At 52.3% G+C, this 18,996-nt stretch overlaps 1 protein-coding gene across 1 annotated transcript in view; it reads right to left on the reverse strand.

Moving 5' to 3' along the window:
* The window catches only part of LGR6 (leucine rich repeat containing G protein-coupled receptor 6), a 67,473-nt gene that overhangs the window by 35,996 nt on the left and 12,481 nt on the right, over positions 1-18,996 (reverse strand). Inside the window, exon 2 of the mRNA XM_042887150.1 lies at positions 6,796-6,867. Coding sequence (XP_042743084.1) covers positions 6,796-6,867 — 72 coding nt within the window. The remainder of the gene's footprint in view (positions 1-6,795; positions 6,868-18,996) is intronic.

Below are 18,996 nucleotides of genomic sequence, written 5' to 3' on the forward strand. Positions count from 1 at the left end.
ATGACAGCCCCTTGTCTGCAGACACTTCACAGCTGATGCCTCTTGCTGCAGCCCTGCTGGGGAGAATGCAGCAACACCTGCAAGCTGTGCTGCACACCTGGTGTGTGACCCCTCCGTATTGCCTGTTCCCAAAACCAGGACGGAAAAGGAAAAGGGGCTCTGGAATGAAGGCAAGGATAGGGGCAGCGTGGCCTGGGGAAGAGACTGATGTGAAGGGGCGGGAGGGGCAGAGAGAGCGCAAAGCAGCCTCACAGATGAGAGTAGGACCCCCAGGCTGACGGCACAAAGAGCGGGGACAGAGTTCAGATGTGAAACTGGCTCAGTGACCTGATTCTTAATCCCAAATTATTCTGGTGTTTGTGCTTTACTTTCTGATTCTCCTGTGCTCAGACAGGTGTCGAGGTTGGGCTTCCCACAGACACACAGTAAGGAACTTGCTGCTGTGCACCTGATTTGAACTGGAATATTGCACCCCCACATGAGACAGTGAACATCATTTGTGATCAGGAGAACCTTCAGCCTCTCAGAAACTCCAAAGCAGACCCAGGAGGCTGGCACAGATACGAGGAAACAAGCTGTATTATTCATGCAACATTGACAAAGCCTGTTTCCTTTCAGATGTTTTGGCTGTGAAGAAGACAAGTGCAGGGGATGAGCAGCATAATCCGGGCTGGAAGCAGAGCACGTTGCAGTGAGGACTGCAGAGGTCATGCAGAGGCTCTGAGCCTTTGCAGGCTCCCCGTGGCAGAGCAGCTCACTGGGTGCCCAGGCTCCCTCCTTCCCCGTCTCTCCCTTCGGGAATCCAGAGAAAATTGCTGCCGTAATTAGGGCCTCTGACAGCATAAACAGCGCAGGGTCGTCCCTTTAATGTGTGTGAGCAGGTCGTAACCTGCCTCCTTGCAGCATGCAAGCTGCCTGGCAGGCTGGGCTATTTGTCACTTGGGGGCTGCGATTTGGGGTAATTGCTTCTTTGATTGCTGATTTCCACACGGGAGGGAGGGCTGTCCGGGAGGAGGGAGGATCCCGCACGGATCCTCAGCCGCTCCAGCCGGCCGTCCCAGCTCCGCTCCGCGGTCTGTCTGTCCTTGGAGCTCCTGTCTGCCCTGCTGCAGCACTCCGGGGTCAGCGTGCGTCTCCTCACTTGTTTCTGGCTTCTCTGCGCCCTCGCATTGATGTCCCTGCGTACGGTCAGGTGGTTGCAGGACTCGCTCCTGCTTGCTGGATCCCTAAATGGAGCTGGGACCTCCAGGACTGGCAGGACGGGAGCTTGTGACTCTTGGCTTGGAGCGGGGTGGCAGGGACACGTGCTAGGTCAGCTTGCAGCATCTCAGTACCGCAATAAAACAGAACTGGGGGAGGGGGGGGGGGGGGGGGGGGCAGAGCATTCCCAGCTTCAGGAAAGGCAGCCGTGTCCCTGCTGCTGCTGCCTGTCCTTGGCTCTGCCCATGGGGACTGTGCCGTTTCCCAGCTCACCTCCAGCTTCCAGATCTTCTCTCCTCTACTTTTGCCTTCTTCCCAACACCAGGCACCCAGGTGTCCCAGGCAAGGGAGCTGTGCCATTCCTCTGAACGTAGGCCAGGAATGTGTTTCGGGTCTTTTGGGGCATCCTGTCCAGCAGTTCGCTGTCACCTGGCGGTCTCCCTGCTGCTTGGTTCCTTCCATCCCTCTCACTCTCTGACTGCCCACAAATCTCCCAGCCTGGCAGGGAGGCACCCACTGAACACATCTCCAGGCAAAATTCAATAGGAAATTCACTGAAATGATCATTTCCTTCCTATTTAAAAGGGAACAATAACATTCAAAGTGATGCTGCCAGTGTGACTTCCCTTGAGACAGCTCTTCATTTGCTTCTGAGGCCCAAAGCAAAAAACTCCGCAAGAAAGAATCAAGAGGCAGCACTCCTTTGTGCCCCAGGCACAGGGGAAGGGGGGCTGCTGTTGTGGCCACGGACGTCTGACCCACAGCACAGCTCCAAGCCTGCTCAGGTCTCTCTTTAGGATAGGCAGTCCTGATTCATCTGCATGTCCTTCTGTCCCGGAGCTTTTAAAGTGAGATGGATTGGCAGGAAGGGAAAACTGCATTTAAAATGACTGATGGAACAGGGAGAGAAGGGGCAAGTGGAAGGTGAGCGGGAGCCAGAGTTGGCTGGCTGTCTTTGGAAAGCTTGCGTGTTTGGTGGATTTTAGATTCTGTTCCCCTCCTTTCCCCCCTCCAGTGATTTCTGGGAACATTCCTCCAGGCTTTGATCTGCATTCCCAATACACTCCAAGTTGGAACAAACTCATGGTTTACCTCTTCACGGTTGCTGTAGTTCAGTTACCACAGGCTCCCACCCCCTCCTGCATCTCGGGCTTCTTGGTCATGCTACAACTTCATGGCACGCCCAAAGGCTGTTTGTTGGGCATGATGGCTCATGTCGCGCGCTCAGACAACATGATGATGCCCTTATCGTTCACATTAGGAGGCAGGAACGTTGCCCATTGGCAGGACAGGATGCACACACATGTCCATATCCCAGTGGAATTTTCCCCTTGCCAGATCATTACCGTTCCTGTCAGCCTTCCTCTTTGATCTCCTGCTCGGGTTCATTTCTCAAGCTCTAGTATTGTCAAGGCAGAATCTCTTCCCAGATAAACTCTCTGCACTCCTGTCTAAACGGTGTCGTCGTGTCAAGATCGTGCCATCTGCCAGGTGCATGGGGGACCAAGGGCTCCATGCTATGCTCGAGTTTGTTCTCATGCTGGTGCAAGGCAGGAATTAAGCCAATTAAGTCATGCAAGTGAAAACATGGTACATTTGAGGAAAGAGTCAGGCTTGGACTCTCCCTTCCCACACAGGAATCTGCAGCTGGTCCTGCTGCGGTATCACCTGGAGGTGTCTCCAACATGGTCTTACTGCTTTACTCCATCCCTGAGGAGGAGACTCAGGCCTGTTTCTAACCCAGCTCCCCGTGCCCCCACCAAATGCCTGTTCCAACTCGATAGATTGATGGCATTCGTTTCTTTTGTTTATGGTCCTGCAGCCAGTTTTCAACCCACACGAATGTTCGTATGCAAGCTAGTTTGGATTCATTTGCCAAGGAAGATTTAGTAAGACGGCTCCTTATGGAACAACCCAATACAGGACACAGACTACCTTCATTTTGTCCCCTTACGTCAAGGTTTTTGGAGGGGATTTACTCCCTTCAAACCTTTAGTTTAGAATTTTGACTCCAATCTCTGTGCCCCATTTGGGATCCCCTCTGGCAGTTGTTTGAGGATCACTTAAGGAGCACGAGGGGCAGAGATTCTCCCTCACAAGGATTTTTCAAATGCTGAGTTCTGTCCCCAGCACAAACGGAGGAGAAAAAGAACAGAAATTTCAGTGCTCCACAACATTTTGAACTGGACTTGGGCCTCCTCAGTAACATTTTTCAATGCGCACCATGGAGAACCCCTTGGAAGTCCTATTCTCCTGTCTTCACCTGCATCTTCGCCAGCATCTGCCTCCACACCACGCGGATTGCACAGCAGTGACTTTGGGAATGCTTCATAGGAGGAATGACCCTTTAATCCTCTCCATGCTGCTGCTCACCCGCCGCACTGATGGTCAGTGCTGTGCTCTGCCACGGAGCAGCGTCAACCAGGAGAACATGAAGTCCTGGATGCACCAGGGCTGGGCGCCTTGTCTCCAATGAGCCGCAGAGGAGCCCAGCACGGGGCTCAGTCGCAGCATCCTGCTGCTGCAGGCACAGGAGCCTGGCAGCGTCCTGGGGAAAACGTTCAGAGGACCTGCGGTGCTCCGTGCTGCCTGGAAGGGGAGAGCACAGCTCCTGCTGCTCCCGGATCAGCGCACAGCACGGCGCTGCTCCTGGATCAATGCACGGCGTGGCACTCCCCTGGATGCTGAGTCCCTCGGCCCTCGGGGCCCAAGAAGAGGCAGGTGAAAGAGCCAGTGGCTGGGAAGGGGTCTGATCTTGCCGCTGTGCCCCGCAGCGGGAGGTGAATGGCAATGAACACCTGCCTTTGGCTGCAGTTTCTCCTCTTGGCACCGAGCTCTCGTGTTTGGATTCAAAGCATGGTAACAAAGCCCTTGCCGGTGAACACATTTCAACATGTTGTTATTCCCAGGCCGGCTTTCAAGATCCTCTTTCTATTCCTTCTCTACTGATTGCTCTTGTTTCTCTTGGCACGCAGCTCTGGCTTTTCAGGCTTCATTAACTGGAATTTATTAGCAACTTTAAACGTCCTTCCCGCTGCCAGAAAGAAAGAAAAGGGGGGAAAAAAAAAGAAGAAAAAAAAAGGAGATGTAGAAAACTCAGGGCAGCTCCTGTCTGTGTGAGGCCCACATCGAAGCACCTCTCTGCCTCCAGAGACCTGCTGCAGAGGGGAGGATTGCAGGGAAGGGCCCATGCATCCCTATGGGCCTCTGCTCCGTCCCTGCTGAGGTGGAGGTGGATGTGGTGGACGCTTATCAGAGCGTTTGTCCTCTACAGCAATGGGAGCACGCAGCCCATCTGCTCCTCTGGGCAGCTTTCCTTCCCAGCGCGTCACCTTCTGCCCCTCACCCGCAGCACTGACTGCCCCAACATGGCCTGAGCCAAACGACATCCTGGGCCAGGAAGGACTGTGAGGAGCATCGAGTGCAGCTCCTGGCTCAGCTGCTCCCCACACCTCACCCTCACACCCTTCCCCGTTTCCCTCCTTTGGGTGCCATCGCGTATCAGACCCCAGTCAGCACGGTCTAACAGGAGGCTGAGGCTGGAATTTCTTTCTGCTCCACCATCGCTCCCAGGACGATGTGATGCTGTATGTGTTCAAGGCCAGGAATGGCAAAGAGACCTCGAGATGCCTCTGAGGATTACAGGAAAGTGAAAGCTGAAGGGAGAAGCCAGCTAAGCTGCAGTGCTGGCCCTGACATCCTATGAACAACACACACACAGCTGCTGCCCAGGTGCTGTTGTTGGAAGGGTCACTTTCAGTTCTTCCTATTATACGACAATCTTTCCTCACTTCATTGATTTCAAATCCATTGCTTGATGTCCATAACTATGACTTCTGTGTTTTACCATACGATTGAAGTGTGAACTTGGATGTGTGCAGATCCAAAACGCCACAGTTTCCATTTCTCCTTATGGCAGTGATTTTTTTCCTACTCAAAACACCTCTACCTTCCCAATGAGCAGTTGTGGCGTTTGGAAACTCCAGTGAAATGTTCTTTAACAACTTCCAGTTATTTTTCAAATTTTCCTGTTTAATTTTCCCTCTTGATTTGTGTCATTCATAATTATTTTTGGCTGTGGGAAGCTGGCTCCCTTGGTGTCTATGAATATTTATTCATTGCTGGTTTAGACTGTTCTGTTTGTGCACGACGTGTCATCAGGACACGACTGCTTGCAGCAAGACAACCATTAATTGTGTACGAGAGAGCACGGCCTGTGTGTGAGGACCTGTGAGTGCTTTGGGTGCTTGACAAAATGGGAAGAGAATGGCTGCAAGATGGAGGCAAGACCTTGGAAAACGCATCTCCTGAGGGCAGCACGAGAGCAGAGCTACAGGAGGGCGAAAAAAAGGAGTCCTGCCCAGCTCGGAAATGGGGAGGTTGGGAGTCCCTGCAAGCATAATTAATGCAAGAGACAGAGAGATGAAGAAGATGGGTTTGGAGACCACTTGAAAATAAAAGTCTCTATTGCAATTTGATCACTGTGAGATCAGGGCTGTTATGGGAACAGTGGGGGTCGGAATCTCCTCTGGGCTTTTTGGTCAACATCGACTGTTCCAAGGAGTCCACCTGCAAACGTGCAGCCACAAATCAGCACCAGTGAGCACAGGGAAAGCCTTCTGCTCACGGCAGAGCTGCTGTTCATTTCACAGCACTGACGATTTGGGGGTCACTGCTTCATGAACACAAGCACAGGTGGCAGAGCATGGGATGGCATCGCTTACTGCCCCTCTGCGATACACGAATGCCTCAGCATCACACTGACGTTACTGGTAAGGAATCCAACCTTTAGAAACCTGCCCTTTTCAGAAATACCTGTCATCTGCAGCATTGGCTGTGAGAGGGGATTCAGTACAGTCAAAGCGCTCCATTTAGACACTGTTTTAAGTGCTACATACACCACAAGTTTACATCACGTACCTCAAATACAACAATAATATCAGTGTTTCTTGCTATGGAATAATGGTGTTTTGAAAAAACTGCATTTTTCAGCAGAAGGCATTGCATAGAAAGGAGCAAAAGCATGAGAACAGTACCCGGAGGGATTTCTCATGGTCAAGTGGAACACAACCATACAAGGCCAGCCTCAGTCTTCTGCCCCCTTCCAGGCTCTGACTGCTGGGCCCCCAAGGGACGCTGTGGTTGCTCATGCTGGTGGTTAATTTTACACTTTCAGAAGTGTGGCCACTCCTCTGCTGACACACAGCCTCGTGCTGATCCCTGCAGACCGGGACGGAGCCGTGCCTGAGCACAGCGCTGCGCTGCAGGACGGCCGTCCCTGCTCTGATCTGCGGGGCTGCAGCCCCAGCGCTGCGCAGCAGCCGGGCGCCCAGCAGTTCTCATGGCTTTGGCTGCAGAGGAGCTGCGTGCGGACGGTGAACGAAGCTCCCCGTTTTCTGGCTCTGCTCTGGGCTCACTTTTGCATGATGAGCTGATTCTTAAATTCTGGCGTTTGGCACACGCAGCGTAGCCTGAAGGTGCATCCTGCCCCAACCCTGCAGCAGCAATGAACCCCTGTGCAGCACAGAGCGCCCATCAGAGCCCATCTCAGAAGCACGCAGCCCCCAGCGCAGCACCCCCCTACTGGGTACTCACAGCTCCTCCAGGAATTGCAGGCGGCCGAAGGCGCTGGGCTGCAGCTGGCTGATGTTGTTCATGCTCAGATCCCTGTGGGGAAGAAGACATTCTCAGGTGAGTCCCATTGCAGTGTGCACACATAACTCCGTGTGCTCTGCTTCTCCACTGAGACAGAAAGCACTTCAGTGAGGGAAAACCCTGCGCAGCCCATCTCAGAGCTAACAGCTCGGTGCAGCCCGGGCTGCAAAGGGATGGAGAGCAGCACACCGTATTCCTGTTTGCATTGTTCTGTCTGCCACTCCATGCTCCGTATTTGGATGATCCCATGGTGTAACACAAGGGTTAAAATATTAGTTTGTGCTGCTGCTATTTTTATTTTTAAATCCCTAAGGGCAGTTGCTACTTAGCACCCATTAAAACATCTTTTTTCCCTGCATCAAAGTGCATCGTGTTTACACTGTAATGAATCAGCCTGATGTTTTGACACGTTGTGAAACAATGCAAAAATAATAAAACCAAAAAAAAAAAAAAACCAAAAAAAAAAACAAAAAAACAAAAAAAACCACACGGAATGAAAGGCTATGAAACAAAACACAGACCTGAAACATTCAACATCTCCTGGAAATTCTGCAGCCTGCTCCTCAAGCTGCCTTCTGCTGGCAATGCGGGCAGCCCTGCTTGCTCCCTGCAGAAGGCACTTCTCCAATCTCATATAAAAGCACCTATTCTGACTCCTTCTCTCCTCCACCTCGGTCTATACGCACATAACCTCAGGAGGAGGACAGCACGCTGCTTCCTCAAGCAGTCATCCAGACATCAGAGGAGAAATACCCTACCCATCACTCTGCTCCCCTTGCCTTGCCTCCCCAGGGCTCCCACCTGTGTTCAGGCCAAAGAGAAGGGGCCCTCCCCCATCACCTCTAAGGACAGAAAGAAGAAGAGGACGGATTTTCAAGGCACAGGGAAGATTTAGGCTCATTTTTTACAAATATATAAATCCCTGCTGCTGCAGGGGTTTGGATGCTGTTTGTTCATCACAGTTCTCCTGCAGGACTCAATCTCAACACATTTTTCTCCACAGGTCACCCACCCTCGTGTGAAGGCACAGCATTCCTGCCCGAAGCGTTGTTGGAGTGTTTGCCTTATTGCTCATATCAGGATGTTGTTGACTTGTTGCTTGTTTTCCCAAGCTCGTGCTTCTCCTCTTAGTAACGTTCCTTGCGTTACACACAACCCAGCACACGTAAGCACGGCAGTGCTTCTGTCTGGGTGGAAAGGGCCATCCATCTGTGCAGGTGTTGGGGGATGGCTGCTCCAGTCAGCCACGTTCAGCCCATTTTGAAAGGATGCCATTGCATCCGAACCCTTCTCAGGATTACTTTTTCAGGCACATCCACGCAGGGTTTTGGGATCCATGGATCGCAGGCTCTCCTGCAGCTTCTCTGGTCCTCCAGTGATTTTGTCTTTCCAAAATAGCTCTCTCGTTTAAATCTTCAGCATCTACTGAAGTCAAACAAATATTGGGTTCAGCAGCCTGCCCAGCTGCTTGCCTTTGGGTCCAGGAGGCCACACTGCTCTGGTGCAGTGGGACATGCCCTACCATCCCATCCCAGAGCTCTCCTGCTCCTCTTTCCCCAACCACCTCCTCTTTGCCCTCTCCACAAGCTACAAGATCAAAGCAGGACTCCTGCAATCCAACCACATTATGTGGCAGCAGCATGAAACGCTGTCAGAGAAGCAACACGAGCTCCCAGAACCAAAATGTGGCTCTGCATCACCTTCACCCACCCACAGGGCGACGTCTTTGAAGGCCTCCAGCACCAGGCGCTCAGGTTACCTGTGCTTCCCAATGGCGCTGAACCAAAGCCATCATGGCTGTAATTAGTGTGATTTAAAACCGTCCCCCGCTCCTTCCCCAGCTCATCCTAAACATTTATCAGACGCATTTCTAACTTGTACCTGCAGGAAAACTGAGACACAGTTCATGGAAACTGAGCCCATGTGATTCAGCCTCAGACCTTACAACTCCTCTGGCCCTCCAGGGGTTCCTTAAATTATTTGCTTTGATGTCACCTTCTTTCATGAGCAACCTTTGAGCATTCACTGATGAGCTGATCTTTACCAAAGAGAATGACATGACACACAGCACGTGCCAGGTTCTCCAGTAACTGCTCACCATGGCCTCTGCAGGAGCCACGAGATGGGCACTGCAGCCTTTTAGTTCAGGAATGATAACGAGATTTAAAGAGCAAAGCAATTTACCTGAGGCACAATCACGGAGGCAGGTGGGATGCCGGGAGGACACTGCCCAAACCACGGGGCAGCACTCCCAGTATTCAGGGAAACAGACTTTGATCCACTTCTGTAAGGGAGCAAAGCGACCCCAAAGAACGCGATGACTGCAATCCTCAGGTTTGAGCCTTCTGGAAGCTGTTAAGAATCCCAAATAGCGACCATCTCCTCAAGCCCTAAAAATCAATCCACCTTATCCATACCTTTCCCTTTTTCAGGAAGCTCAGGATTTCCGTGGGATGTTTCCCAGCACGGACTCAACCCCAGGTCCCCTCAGTGTTGGAACTCGAGTTCCCCGACCATCAAACAGAGATTCCTTTCACCCAGGCATCTGAGCAGAAGCGTTTAAGATGGCTGTGGGGAGAAGCCAACAAGCTGGTATTCTCTTGATTAATTGATTACACAGAAACACATTAAAGCCTCCCAGTTTTGGTCCTGCAGTCTGATTTCTGTGGGAGCTGTAAAACCAGACCAAAATTCCCATGCTTATCCCTGAAGCATCTATCGCTGGACCTGCTCTCGCAAGGCACGGAGCGCTCCTGTCTTGCAGAAATCTCCTGGAGATGAGCGATATCTGCACCAATCTTCTGGCCACTCTCTTTAGCATCCAGTGAAAAAAAAAATGCACAAATAAACCACCTTTAATAAAGGAGCCCAACGGCAATAAATGATGGTTTTTATAAATTCTTCAGATTGTACAAGAGTGATTCATAAAGGTTCTTGTTATCTCCTTTCCTCAGTATCTTGAGATCTCCGAGGCCACCACAAAATGCCTGCGCTGCTTTGGGTAAAGCTGAGGCTGCAGAACGAATGGGACTGGAAGCCATCGAGCCAGCTGAATTTTTTTGCTAAAAGCCTGCAGGTTGAAAACCATGCTAAAGGTATTCTTGGTGGAGAAAAAGAGAAAGGGAAGATAAAGAGATCAAAGCAGCAAGAGCTCATTTGCATTGCACCATATCTGGAGGCACCAGCCCCGCTTCAATCCCCTATCACTGCAATAGGCAGAAGCAGAATGCGTTTCAACTCCCACCTCTACAGTTTGAAAACAGATCAGACATCTCAGATCACCCCCCCATGCGGGCCCTACCTGAGATCTCCACAGCGTTTCAGTCATAAGGGTTCCACCAAGAGCAGCCTGGCAGGGTGAGATTCAGCCCATCCCTGCCCTGTCAGCAGTCTGATCCATGCAGTGCATCCCAGCTGCCCATGGCGAGCATCGCGCTCATGCTGCCCTCATTAATCCTCTCCCAACTCATCCCACTGCTGCCCCAGCTCTGCTCGGTGCTCTGCAGCCTACGTGCTTGGAAGCAGAAATGGGCTGAGCAGAGGAGGTGGCACAGCTCTGTCTCTGTGGGCAGGCAATCAGAAATAACCCTTTGGAGCCACCTGACGAGCCAGGGCAGTGGATGAATGCTGACTGCTTCTCAAAGAAACAAAACGTGGATGTTGCCAAATGTGTTCCTAGAGGCTTTTCTCCTATTTCAGCCATGGCAGCTTAAGGTGTTTTCCAGAGCACGTCCTTCGGGCGCAGCTCAGCTGCTATCCGCACCCTGCAGACAGCCTCCCTCCTGCATCTCCGGGCACAGCAGCCCCTGCCATCCACATCCTTCTTAAGACTGCACCAAGTGCATTCCAGGTGCATTGGCCCCACGAGTCCTGGAGGAGTGCAGTTGGGAGCCTAAGGGAAGGCTGACAGTCATAGAATGCTTGGGCTGGAAAGGATCCCTGAAGATTGCCTCATCCAACCCCTGCCCTGGGCAGGAAGGATGAAATAAAGCCTTCCTGGACACTGCCGTGCCCACACTTCACCTCTGCCCACTCAAAACCCCCAACATCTGGGGCACTCCTCCCCCACTGCCAGCTGCTCCCCCCAGCCCTGCTCCATTTACTTCCAGACCTGCACAAAGGGGATGGCAGAGCCCAGGGCTGGCAGAGAGGAAACTGATAGCCTGCAATCGACCAGAGACACGCACAAAAACATGCTGCTTTATTTCACTTTGAGAGGAGCTGGCAGCCCGCAGTTACTCCTGTTAGTTCCCTGTCTGGCAAGAAATCAGAGAACAGACCTGGCAGACATCATGGTCACACAACCTGCCACCCCATCAGCAACAGAGCTCTGAGCAGGGGACCAAATCAGGGGAGCAACCAGGGCATAGCAGCACCCAAAGAGCGCAGCACCAGGCTGCCCATCCCGAGAGCTGCACCTCGGGGGTGACAGCAGCAGGGCAGAATACCACCCCCAAACCCGAACACAAGGTGTACACACAGACCACAGCACTGGAGGAGATGCACTGCTGAACCTGGGGGGCTTCGTCTGACACAAACTGGAAAAACTCATTCAGAAGTCAGGGAGATTTTACAGGAGAAAGATTCTGATGTATATTTTCAGTTGGAAGCCTCAGAAACTCCAGTTGGAATGCTTTAAGCCGACGTCAAAACATTTCATTCACTAAATGCCAAGCCATGAGAACACAGTATTTAATTACATACATTATCTGCATGCATTAACCTAAGGTTGAACGTGGAAAAAAAAAAAATAAATAAATCAGAAGCAAAACAAAACCCAAACTGAAACACAACCTTTCACTTTTACAATATGTTTTCATTCAAAAAAAATTTCAACCACAGCTGCACACTGCCTGGAAAACGGGCTTTGATGGAGAACAGCTTTTGCTGGAGGTAATGAAAGATTTCGTTTCCCCGTACACCACCAGCACTCCTGCTGCTCACAAGGAGGGACTTGGGTACCAGGGGTGACCGCATGCAAGAGCTGGCAGAGGGAACAGGTCTGCATTTACATGAACTTCCTCTCCTTGCTCGTCACCTCTCAGCTTTCCAAACACTGATGACAGCACTGCAGCTGCACACGCCGTTCTCTCACCATCAGAAACCCAATTAATTGGGAATGGAGGATTCTGCCTGATTTGGCACTTCTGGAGCAGCTCCCTAAAGTTCCTGGAAAAGCACAGGGGCCTCAGAAATAAGAGGACAGGTGTTGGTGTGATGCCGGGGTCTTCGTGCCTCCTGTTCCTTGGAGCAGACTGACAGCTCCAGAGATCACAGATTTCTATTACCCACAAGGTGAAGAAAGATCTCAGGTCAGAAGAAAATGAGCTTAAGGTTAAGGTTAAGGTGGGAGTTAAAGTGCCAGCTGCAGGCTGAGGGCTTTCTGCCCAGATCCCTGACCTCATGGAGAGGGAGAGCTTCTCCCATGGAGTCAGAAAGCTCTATGCAGACAAAGCACGCAGATCCCCCAGGTCTCAAGTGGGATTTATTTCTGCTGGCAAAAGGCTGCAGAGCTGCCACATCTGTGCCTTGGCTGCACGCAGCCCTGCACCTGTGTCCTCTGGCCATGTCACAGACAACCCTGGATTCCCCCCATCATATCTGCCACAGTGGTTCACTGAACCAAAACTCTTTTTCAGACTCAGCACTCCCACAAAACCCCTTACACCTCATTTTGCTCCAAGTGCTTCTTTAAGACTCCCACTCCCCTTTCCAGCCTCAGAGCAGTCAGTTGGGTTACAAGCACACAGTGCAGATATATGCAAGCACCTGCAGGAAGCAGCAGGGATGTCTGTGCAGCACATGTGTGCTGAGAACCACCAGTCTCAGCCTGCAGATGTGCAGCACTGATGAGCACAGCCTCCCTATGGCCTCCAACCTGCAGCTCAGCGGGCAGGAGCTGCGTCAGCCTGGGAGCTGGCAGGAGTGGCCTCAGGAGGCAGCACTCGTTGGGAAACGGTCCCCAAGAATGTTCACACTTTGGCCATTGCCATGTTTGGTTTGGAACACTTTGTGCTACAGAAGCCTGTTAAAATGGCACTTCCTACACATTCCCAGCCAGCATGGCCAACCAGCAAAGACAATTCAGCGTCACAAACAACCCAAAGAGCCAAGGATGTGTTCCCATGCCTGAAATGGGCGGAAGCCTCAGTTGTGGTGTCTCTGACACCACTGTGGTGCCAGCTGTGTTGCAACGCTGGCCGGCAGGCACAAGAAGGTGGGCTGTTCTGAACGCTCCCTTCTGGCTCGTGCTGTAGCGCGAGGCTGAACTCCTGCAGCATCACTGCCCTGCTCACACCAGTGCCACTGTGAGCTCACCCTGACCTACAGCAACAGCAAGCGAGCTGGAATCAGCCAGGAAAACAAGGCCAGATATCAGCTTAGGGTCAGCACTGAACTGCAGCCCCCCAGACCTTGCCTCTACCAACCCACAGCTGCAGATGACCTGAGGTGTCCTCACACTCACCTGGACTTCCAGCCACCACACCGGGAATCGCCATGGATCTCAGACAGCCACTGCTCAGGGAACAGCATCCAACCCAAGGTCTTTGCAGATCTTTGGTCTAGCAAAGGGAGGCAGCTGGGTTTGACTCTGAGCTGATGGGGAGCCCTCTCAGGTGGTTCTCATCAGATTACAGCACACCAATCAGTAGAGTCTGATCCCCCTCACACACAGGGGACACACAAGAGACAAATAGAAAGGAGTTGCTGAAGGTTATTTATAACCCTCTGCACTTTATCACAGGTTCACGTGCCTTGTTATGTCCTTGGGGTTCATTTGCCCATGCATGGCAATGCTAAGATGCTGCTAATTACCTCATTGCCTGTCCTACCCCCAGAAGAGAGCTGCCCACAGTAGAAACGAAGCACATGGAGGTTGTTCCCCTCATTAGCAGATGACAGGCCAGGCTCAGCCCAGTGGCCACCTGCATCAGTGCTGGCAAGTTGGTACTGCCCCCAGAAAGCATTCCCAGGTCACCGCATCCAGGTCAAACTTCCAGCCAATATAATGCCATCCACAAATAGAACTTCTGGAGAGCGGTGGCCTCAGAAAGTAGAAAATGTCATAAAGTGACACCAGCTGAGAAGTCAGGTTTTGTCAGCTCGCCCATGTGAGAGGAGCTGTGCTCTGTGAGGCGAGTCAGAGAAGCAGAACGCGCTGTGACGAGGCTGGATGCGAGCGATGCGCTCACACAGCAACGGAAAGCAATAATTCAAGTGGAGCAGGACTGGCTTCGGATGGTCTGGCACTGCAGATGATTTATATTTAGAGTTAGGCTTGGCAGGTGCTTTTATGGATGTTGGGTTTTCTATTGTATTCAACCTGTCCCAAAAATAATTTAAACCATCCTGCTTTAAGCCCTGGCCAACTGTTAACTACCGCCGCTAGAAAAAGCTCACAGCTCTGCCCTGCTCCATTTCCAGGGAGGTGGATGGAGTGAGGGCTGCTGGAGACGCAGTGCTGGCCTTGGTCAGAAACAGCCAGTCTCTCTAACGTGGTGGCCTGAGAACGTGGGCTGATGGAGGGAGGCACCGCAGCCTGACAGAGGATCTGACCCTGCTGGTGCTCCCCACCACGGAGTGTTTTCCATTCCTCGTGAGATTTTGAGTAAAGGAAATCGTAAATATTTGGTCCTGCAAATGTTCCTTCTCAATTCCGTGTAGGAGGTTGGACTCGGGCAGAGTGAGAAGGGAAATATCACCTCTCAAGCAATCGAGATGGACTCTGGGGTGGGACTTGCTCTGTCTGACCTCATGCTTGGGGAGGAAGGCAGAAAAAGCAGGGGGAAAAAAAAAGTGAGATCATTTAGAAGCGTAGATAATGATATTTTAAGTTGTGCTTATTATTTAAAATCTGTTCCTAGGGCTTCACAAAAACTGAGCAACACCGATGTTCCTGCTGATAACAGGGCAGGAAAGCACCCAAGTGATGTGACATGCAGAGGTAGGATGTCACAGGACAGCACCCACCTTTATCCAAAGGGATGACAGAATCCATGGCACAGCCCTGGGACAGGAGCTCTGCCTGCTGCCTTCCCTGCCAGCCAACAGAGCTTTTGGGACACACGGACCATGGCTGAGGTGAGCACACCAAGGGTATTCACCAGGGTTATCTATCGGGGTGTCCAGGATAGAGGATACAGGGATAGACATGAAGCTACAGGCAGAAAATCAGGAGATAACATTCATCTGGAGAAGAAAGCTCCATCTGTTCTCATTCTTATGGGCCACTGGCAAAGTGCAGGTGCTGCTCCCAGCCTGGGCAGCCCCAGAAATGGGGAAACCACCCACAGCAGCTGTGATCTCACAGACTTCCCAGATGCTTAGGCCACGGGAGTTCTGTGCAGCCACATCAAGTCTTGACAAGCCTTGGCAAAGGATGACGCAGATGCCACTGCCTCGCCAAGCTCTGCCCTTGTGGGAGCAACGTGTGGCCATTACCAACACGACCTCCCCAAAGGTCAACAGAGCAACACCCAGAGCATCGCTGCAGGCTCTCACTGAAGGTGCTCTGATTGCTGATCTGGGTTAAGGAAGGGGAAACCACTCAACCCTTGTGATCGCTCAGCTTTGTGCTGAGCCCATGTGGGCACCTCCAGCACTCTGCTCCTGCAGCTCCCCTGCAGGCAGCTGCGATGGAGCCGGAGAAACTCCCAGGCAGGTCCATGAATGCTCATTTTCAGATGTTATCTATGAGCAGGACAGCCAACCCTGCAGACCAGGTGTGCAGAAAGCAGGCTGGAGGTGAGACACTGCTGCCAAGCTGAAAGGATAACAGTGCCCAGTACGGAGCCCCCAGGCTGCTTGGAAAATGCTCACAATACCTTCACAAACATGAAGGAACTGGGCTGGCCCTCTATGGGGCACAAAGGTTGTGGCCCCAGAGCATCCTTCATCCTGACCTCCCCTGGGCTGGGGGAGGAGTGCTGTCTGTGGAACACAGTGTGCTGCATGCAGTCTGCCAGGTGGTGTCCAGCTGACAGCCTGTCGGCAATGCAGGGTGTGCTGAGGGGACCCAAAATGGGTAAACTTGGCATTTCTTCTCAGTCTTCTAACCAGCACACTTACAGTGTCTGAAGGCTGCAGAACTCAGCAGCCTGGAGCCCTCGCAGAGGATGTGATGGAGTCATACAGACACAGCACACTTATTAGCTCACAGCCATCATTCGCTGCAGATGCAGCACCTGCCTGAACAGTCGAGCTATTAAACAGCATGGCAGCCTGAAATTATGTTATGGGTCACCCCAAAAATGGCCCTTGGTGACAAAAGGCCGCGTTTCCCAGTCTGTGCCTGCTGCACCCACACCAAGGAGGGACTGCTGAAACCATGCGGGCAGCTGCAAGTTGCAAAAGCGTTTCTCCTGGCTGTCAGTGGATGCCTTCTCGCCCCCACACAGCCCACAAGAGCTCACCTTCTGCACCAGCAGCTTCCTGCTGGCCTCGCCATGCCCCCACACGCTGTGTGTTATCTGGGGCGCAGCGCTCCTGCCCGTGTTCTGATGCACCATCAAAGGCATCGGGAGACGTTGGGGTAAATGGAAAAGGGCTGGGGCATTTTTGTGCTCTGAATTAAGGAGAGGGGGGTCACCAACTCGGCAAGGTTGAGAAACCTGGCAAAAGCAGTGTCAAAGCAGGCGGGGCAGGCTGCGCCCAGAGGCAGAAATCAGTCGCAGCCCGAGGATTCAGGTCTGTCCCAGCTCTCTGAATGGAGCTCGGGACCCTCCCTGTCTCCACTTTGCTGACAAAGCAGACGAGGGAGGCAGTTCCTAAAGCAAAGAAAGTTTGAATTCCTCCAGCCCATTACCTCATGGCTGTAAATCTTCCACCTCTCCTTCCCAGTCACTGGTGAAGCCTGTCTATTGTCTAGGGAGCCCGGCTGTCTGCCCCAGCACAAAAGGGAGAACAATCAGTGGGCTTGGGAAACACAGGATGTACTAAAAGAGGGAAGAATAAAGCAGGGAAAGGGCCAGGGAGAGCTGGATGGGAAGGAGATCTCCAAGAGGCAGCTCCGACGATGGGTGCCTGGCTTCGGGAGGCATCCAGCCCTGCCTGCCTCGTGCAGGTGTTGCTCAGGCTGGGTCCAGCTCAGCATGATGCTGGGCAGGGCTGGGGCTCTCGGCATGGAGGTTCTCAGAGGTGGGGATGCTGTGCCCGCTGACTCCTGTTGTTCAGACTGCTCTGCCTGGTTTGAGATGAGCTGACCTTCGACACAGAGGTTGGGGTGTTTGTGTGGGTAATCCAGGGAACGCTTTGGGTTTTGCCAACCTCCCCCTCTGGGATGTGGCTGTGCTCCTTGAGGTATGGGCAGGCACCTTCCCATGATCGGGACGGTTGCTGGCAGCCTGATCCTGCATAAACCATCTTCAGAGCCACGGCCTGCAGTGCTCCAGGTCCTTTCCCTGCCCGTGAGGTGGAAGGTGACATTTCCTCATAGCAGTGAGACACGGATCCTTCCCCAAGAGCCCAACCTGATTCAGGGCTCCCATTCAACTCTAGCCTGATCTTTTTTTTCATCTTGCGCAGTTCAAACGTGCAAAACATTTCTGGAGAAAGTCGGTGGTTGTGTCATTTGCCCCCCAAGTTTTGGACTCAGCTTTGGAGCATTAGTCTTCCATTGCCCCAACAGACCGAGACACAGAGAAAGACAAAGCCCTTTTCTATGCTGTGCCTTAGAGCATGGCATGACTCCCATGGGCCACCAGCACGTGGAACACTGGGAAGGGAATCAAGGCCACAGAGCAATGTGCTAACCCAGACTATTGTGAGGAATGATGGCTGATGGGCTGATGGAGACCTCAGTCGTGTTAGCAGACTCCACAGGTGCTGTGCAGATGTTCTTCACTCCCTCACTATCTTGAGCTGCCACAAACCAAAGGCTGATGGTCCTGCATGAGCTCTGAGAGGTCCCCACCCTGCTCTGGTGGTCAGCTGGGCTGAGTCAAGCTTGCTTTGATGCATGGGGTGTGTGAGACGAAGCTGAGTGTGACCACAACCTCTTCATTTGCCAGTGCCCCAGCAGAGAGCAGCACAGAGTTGGGTTCCTGCGTCCCCATCTGGCACTGCTCTTCGCTTCTCAGTGCTTGAAATGTGAAGAGAAGCCTGGGCTGGAGATGGGGATTTGGCCACAGAATTAGGCAACCCAAAATGTAGACCTCCGAGCTTCTCGCATGGAAACCAGTGCTGTGCCCTGAGGACAGCAGGGTGACATGGGCTCAGTGGGAACTGCCTTCAGCTTCTGAAACTTTGCCTCTGTTGGAGAGCTGAAGTCTTGTGCCCACTCTGCTCCCTGCTTACAGGCGATATCCGTGCTGTTGAAATGGAGCATGTCCCACATGCCACGGGATGCTCATGGGAAGGGCACAGAGCACTACGTGGGTCTTGGGAGGACCAACCTTAGCAGATTTGAAAACCATCATCCTGATTATTGCTGTCACTCCTCCAGAGGAAGCTCAGATCAAAAGCCGTGTGGGTACGAGGGCTGTGATATTGAGTCCTGGAGTCCGGCTGCAGGTGATGACCCTCGGTCTTGGTTGCTGCTGGGTGACAGAGCTGGGCTTCCTGGGCACTGAGGAGCAGGTGTGGGATTTCTGAGCCAAGTTGGTGGCTGTTTGTTCTGCCAGTGCTCAGGGGAACAGGCCCCAGCGTGTGTTCTTGGTAAATAAATGAGATTACATCAAGAATACACCCAACTCCTATAATTTACTTTTCATCTGAACAAAACCAGCCTGTCATGACTCTGGATATTGCCTACTTGCTTGGGCAGAAGGGTTAACAATGAAGAATATTGGGTTTCTTTTGTTTGCTTTCTGAATTTTGAGCCTTAAGAAGCTCAGGAAATCCCTTTTTCAAATGAGAGAGCTTCACTGCATGGTGTGAGTCCAAGAACTGTTTTGCTAAAAGCTCTAAGAAGTGTGAAGGTCTGGCACTGCCATCAGCCACCCGTGCTGCCACCTGTGCCCTGACATCAACACCAGCTGGTCTTTCCAACAGTGACCCGGGACACTGATGACTTCATGGAGACAACCTCAGTGTCTGTGAGGGTGGGACTTCGGAAGTCCTGGGGACAGCCAGGGTCAGGGGAGGAGCTGTGGCTCTTTGTTCATTGCAGGGAGAGGGATCTCACGGCCTTTAATGGTCCCT

The sequence above is a fragment of the Lagopus leucura genome, unplaced genomic scaffold, assembly GCF_019238085.1.
Source record: "Lagopus leucura isolate 7727_CA_CO unplaced genomic scaffold, USGS_WTPT01 Super-Scaffold_100073, whole genome shotgun sequence".
Classification (NCBI taxonomy): Eukaryota; Metazoa; Chordata; class Aves; order Galliformes; family Phasianidae; genus Lagopus; species Lagopus leucura.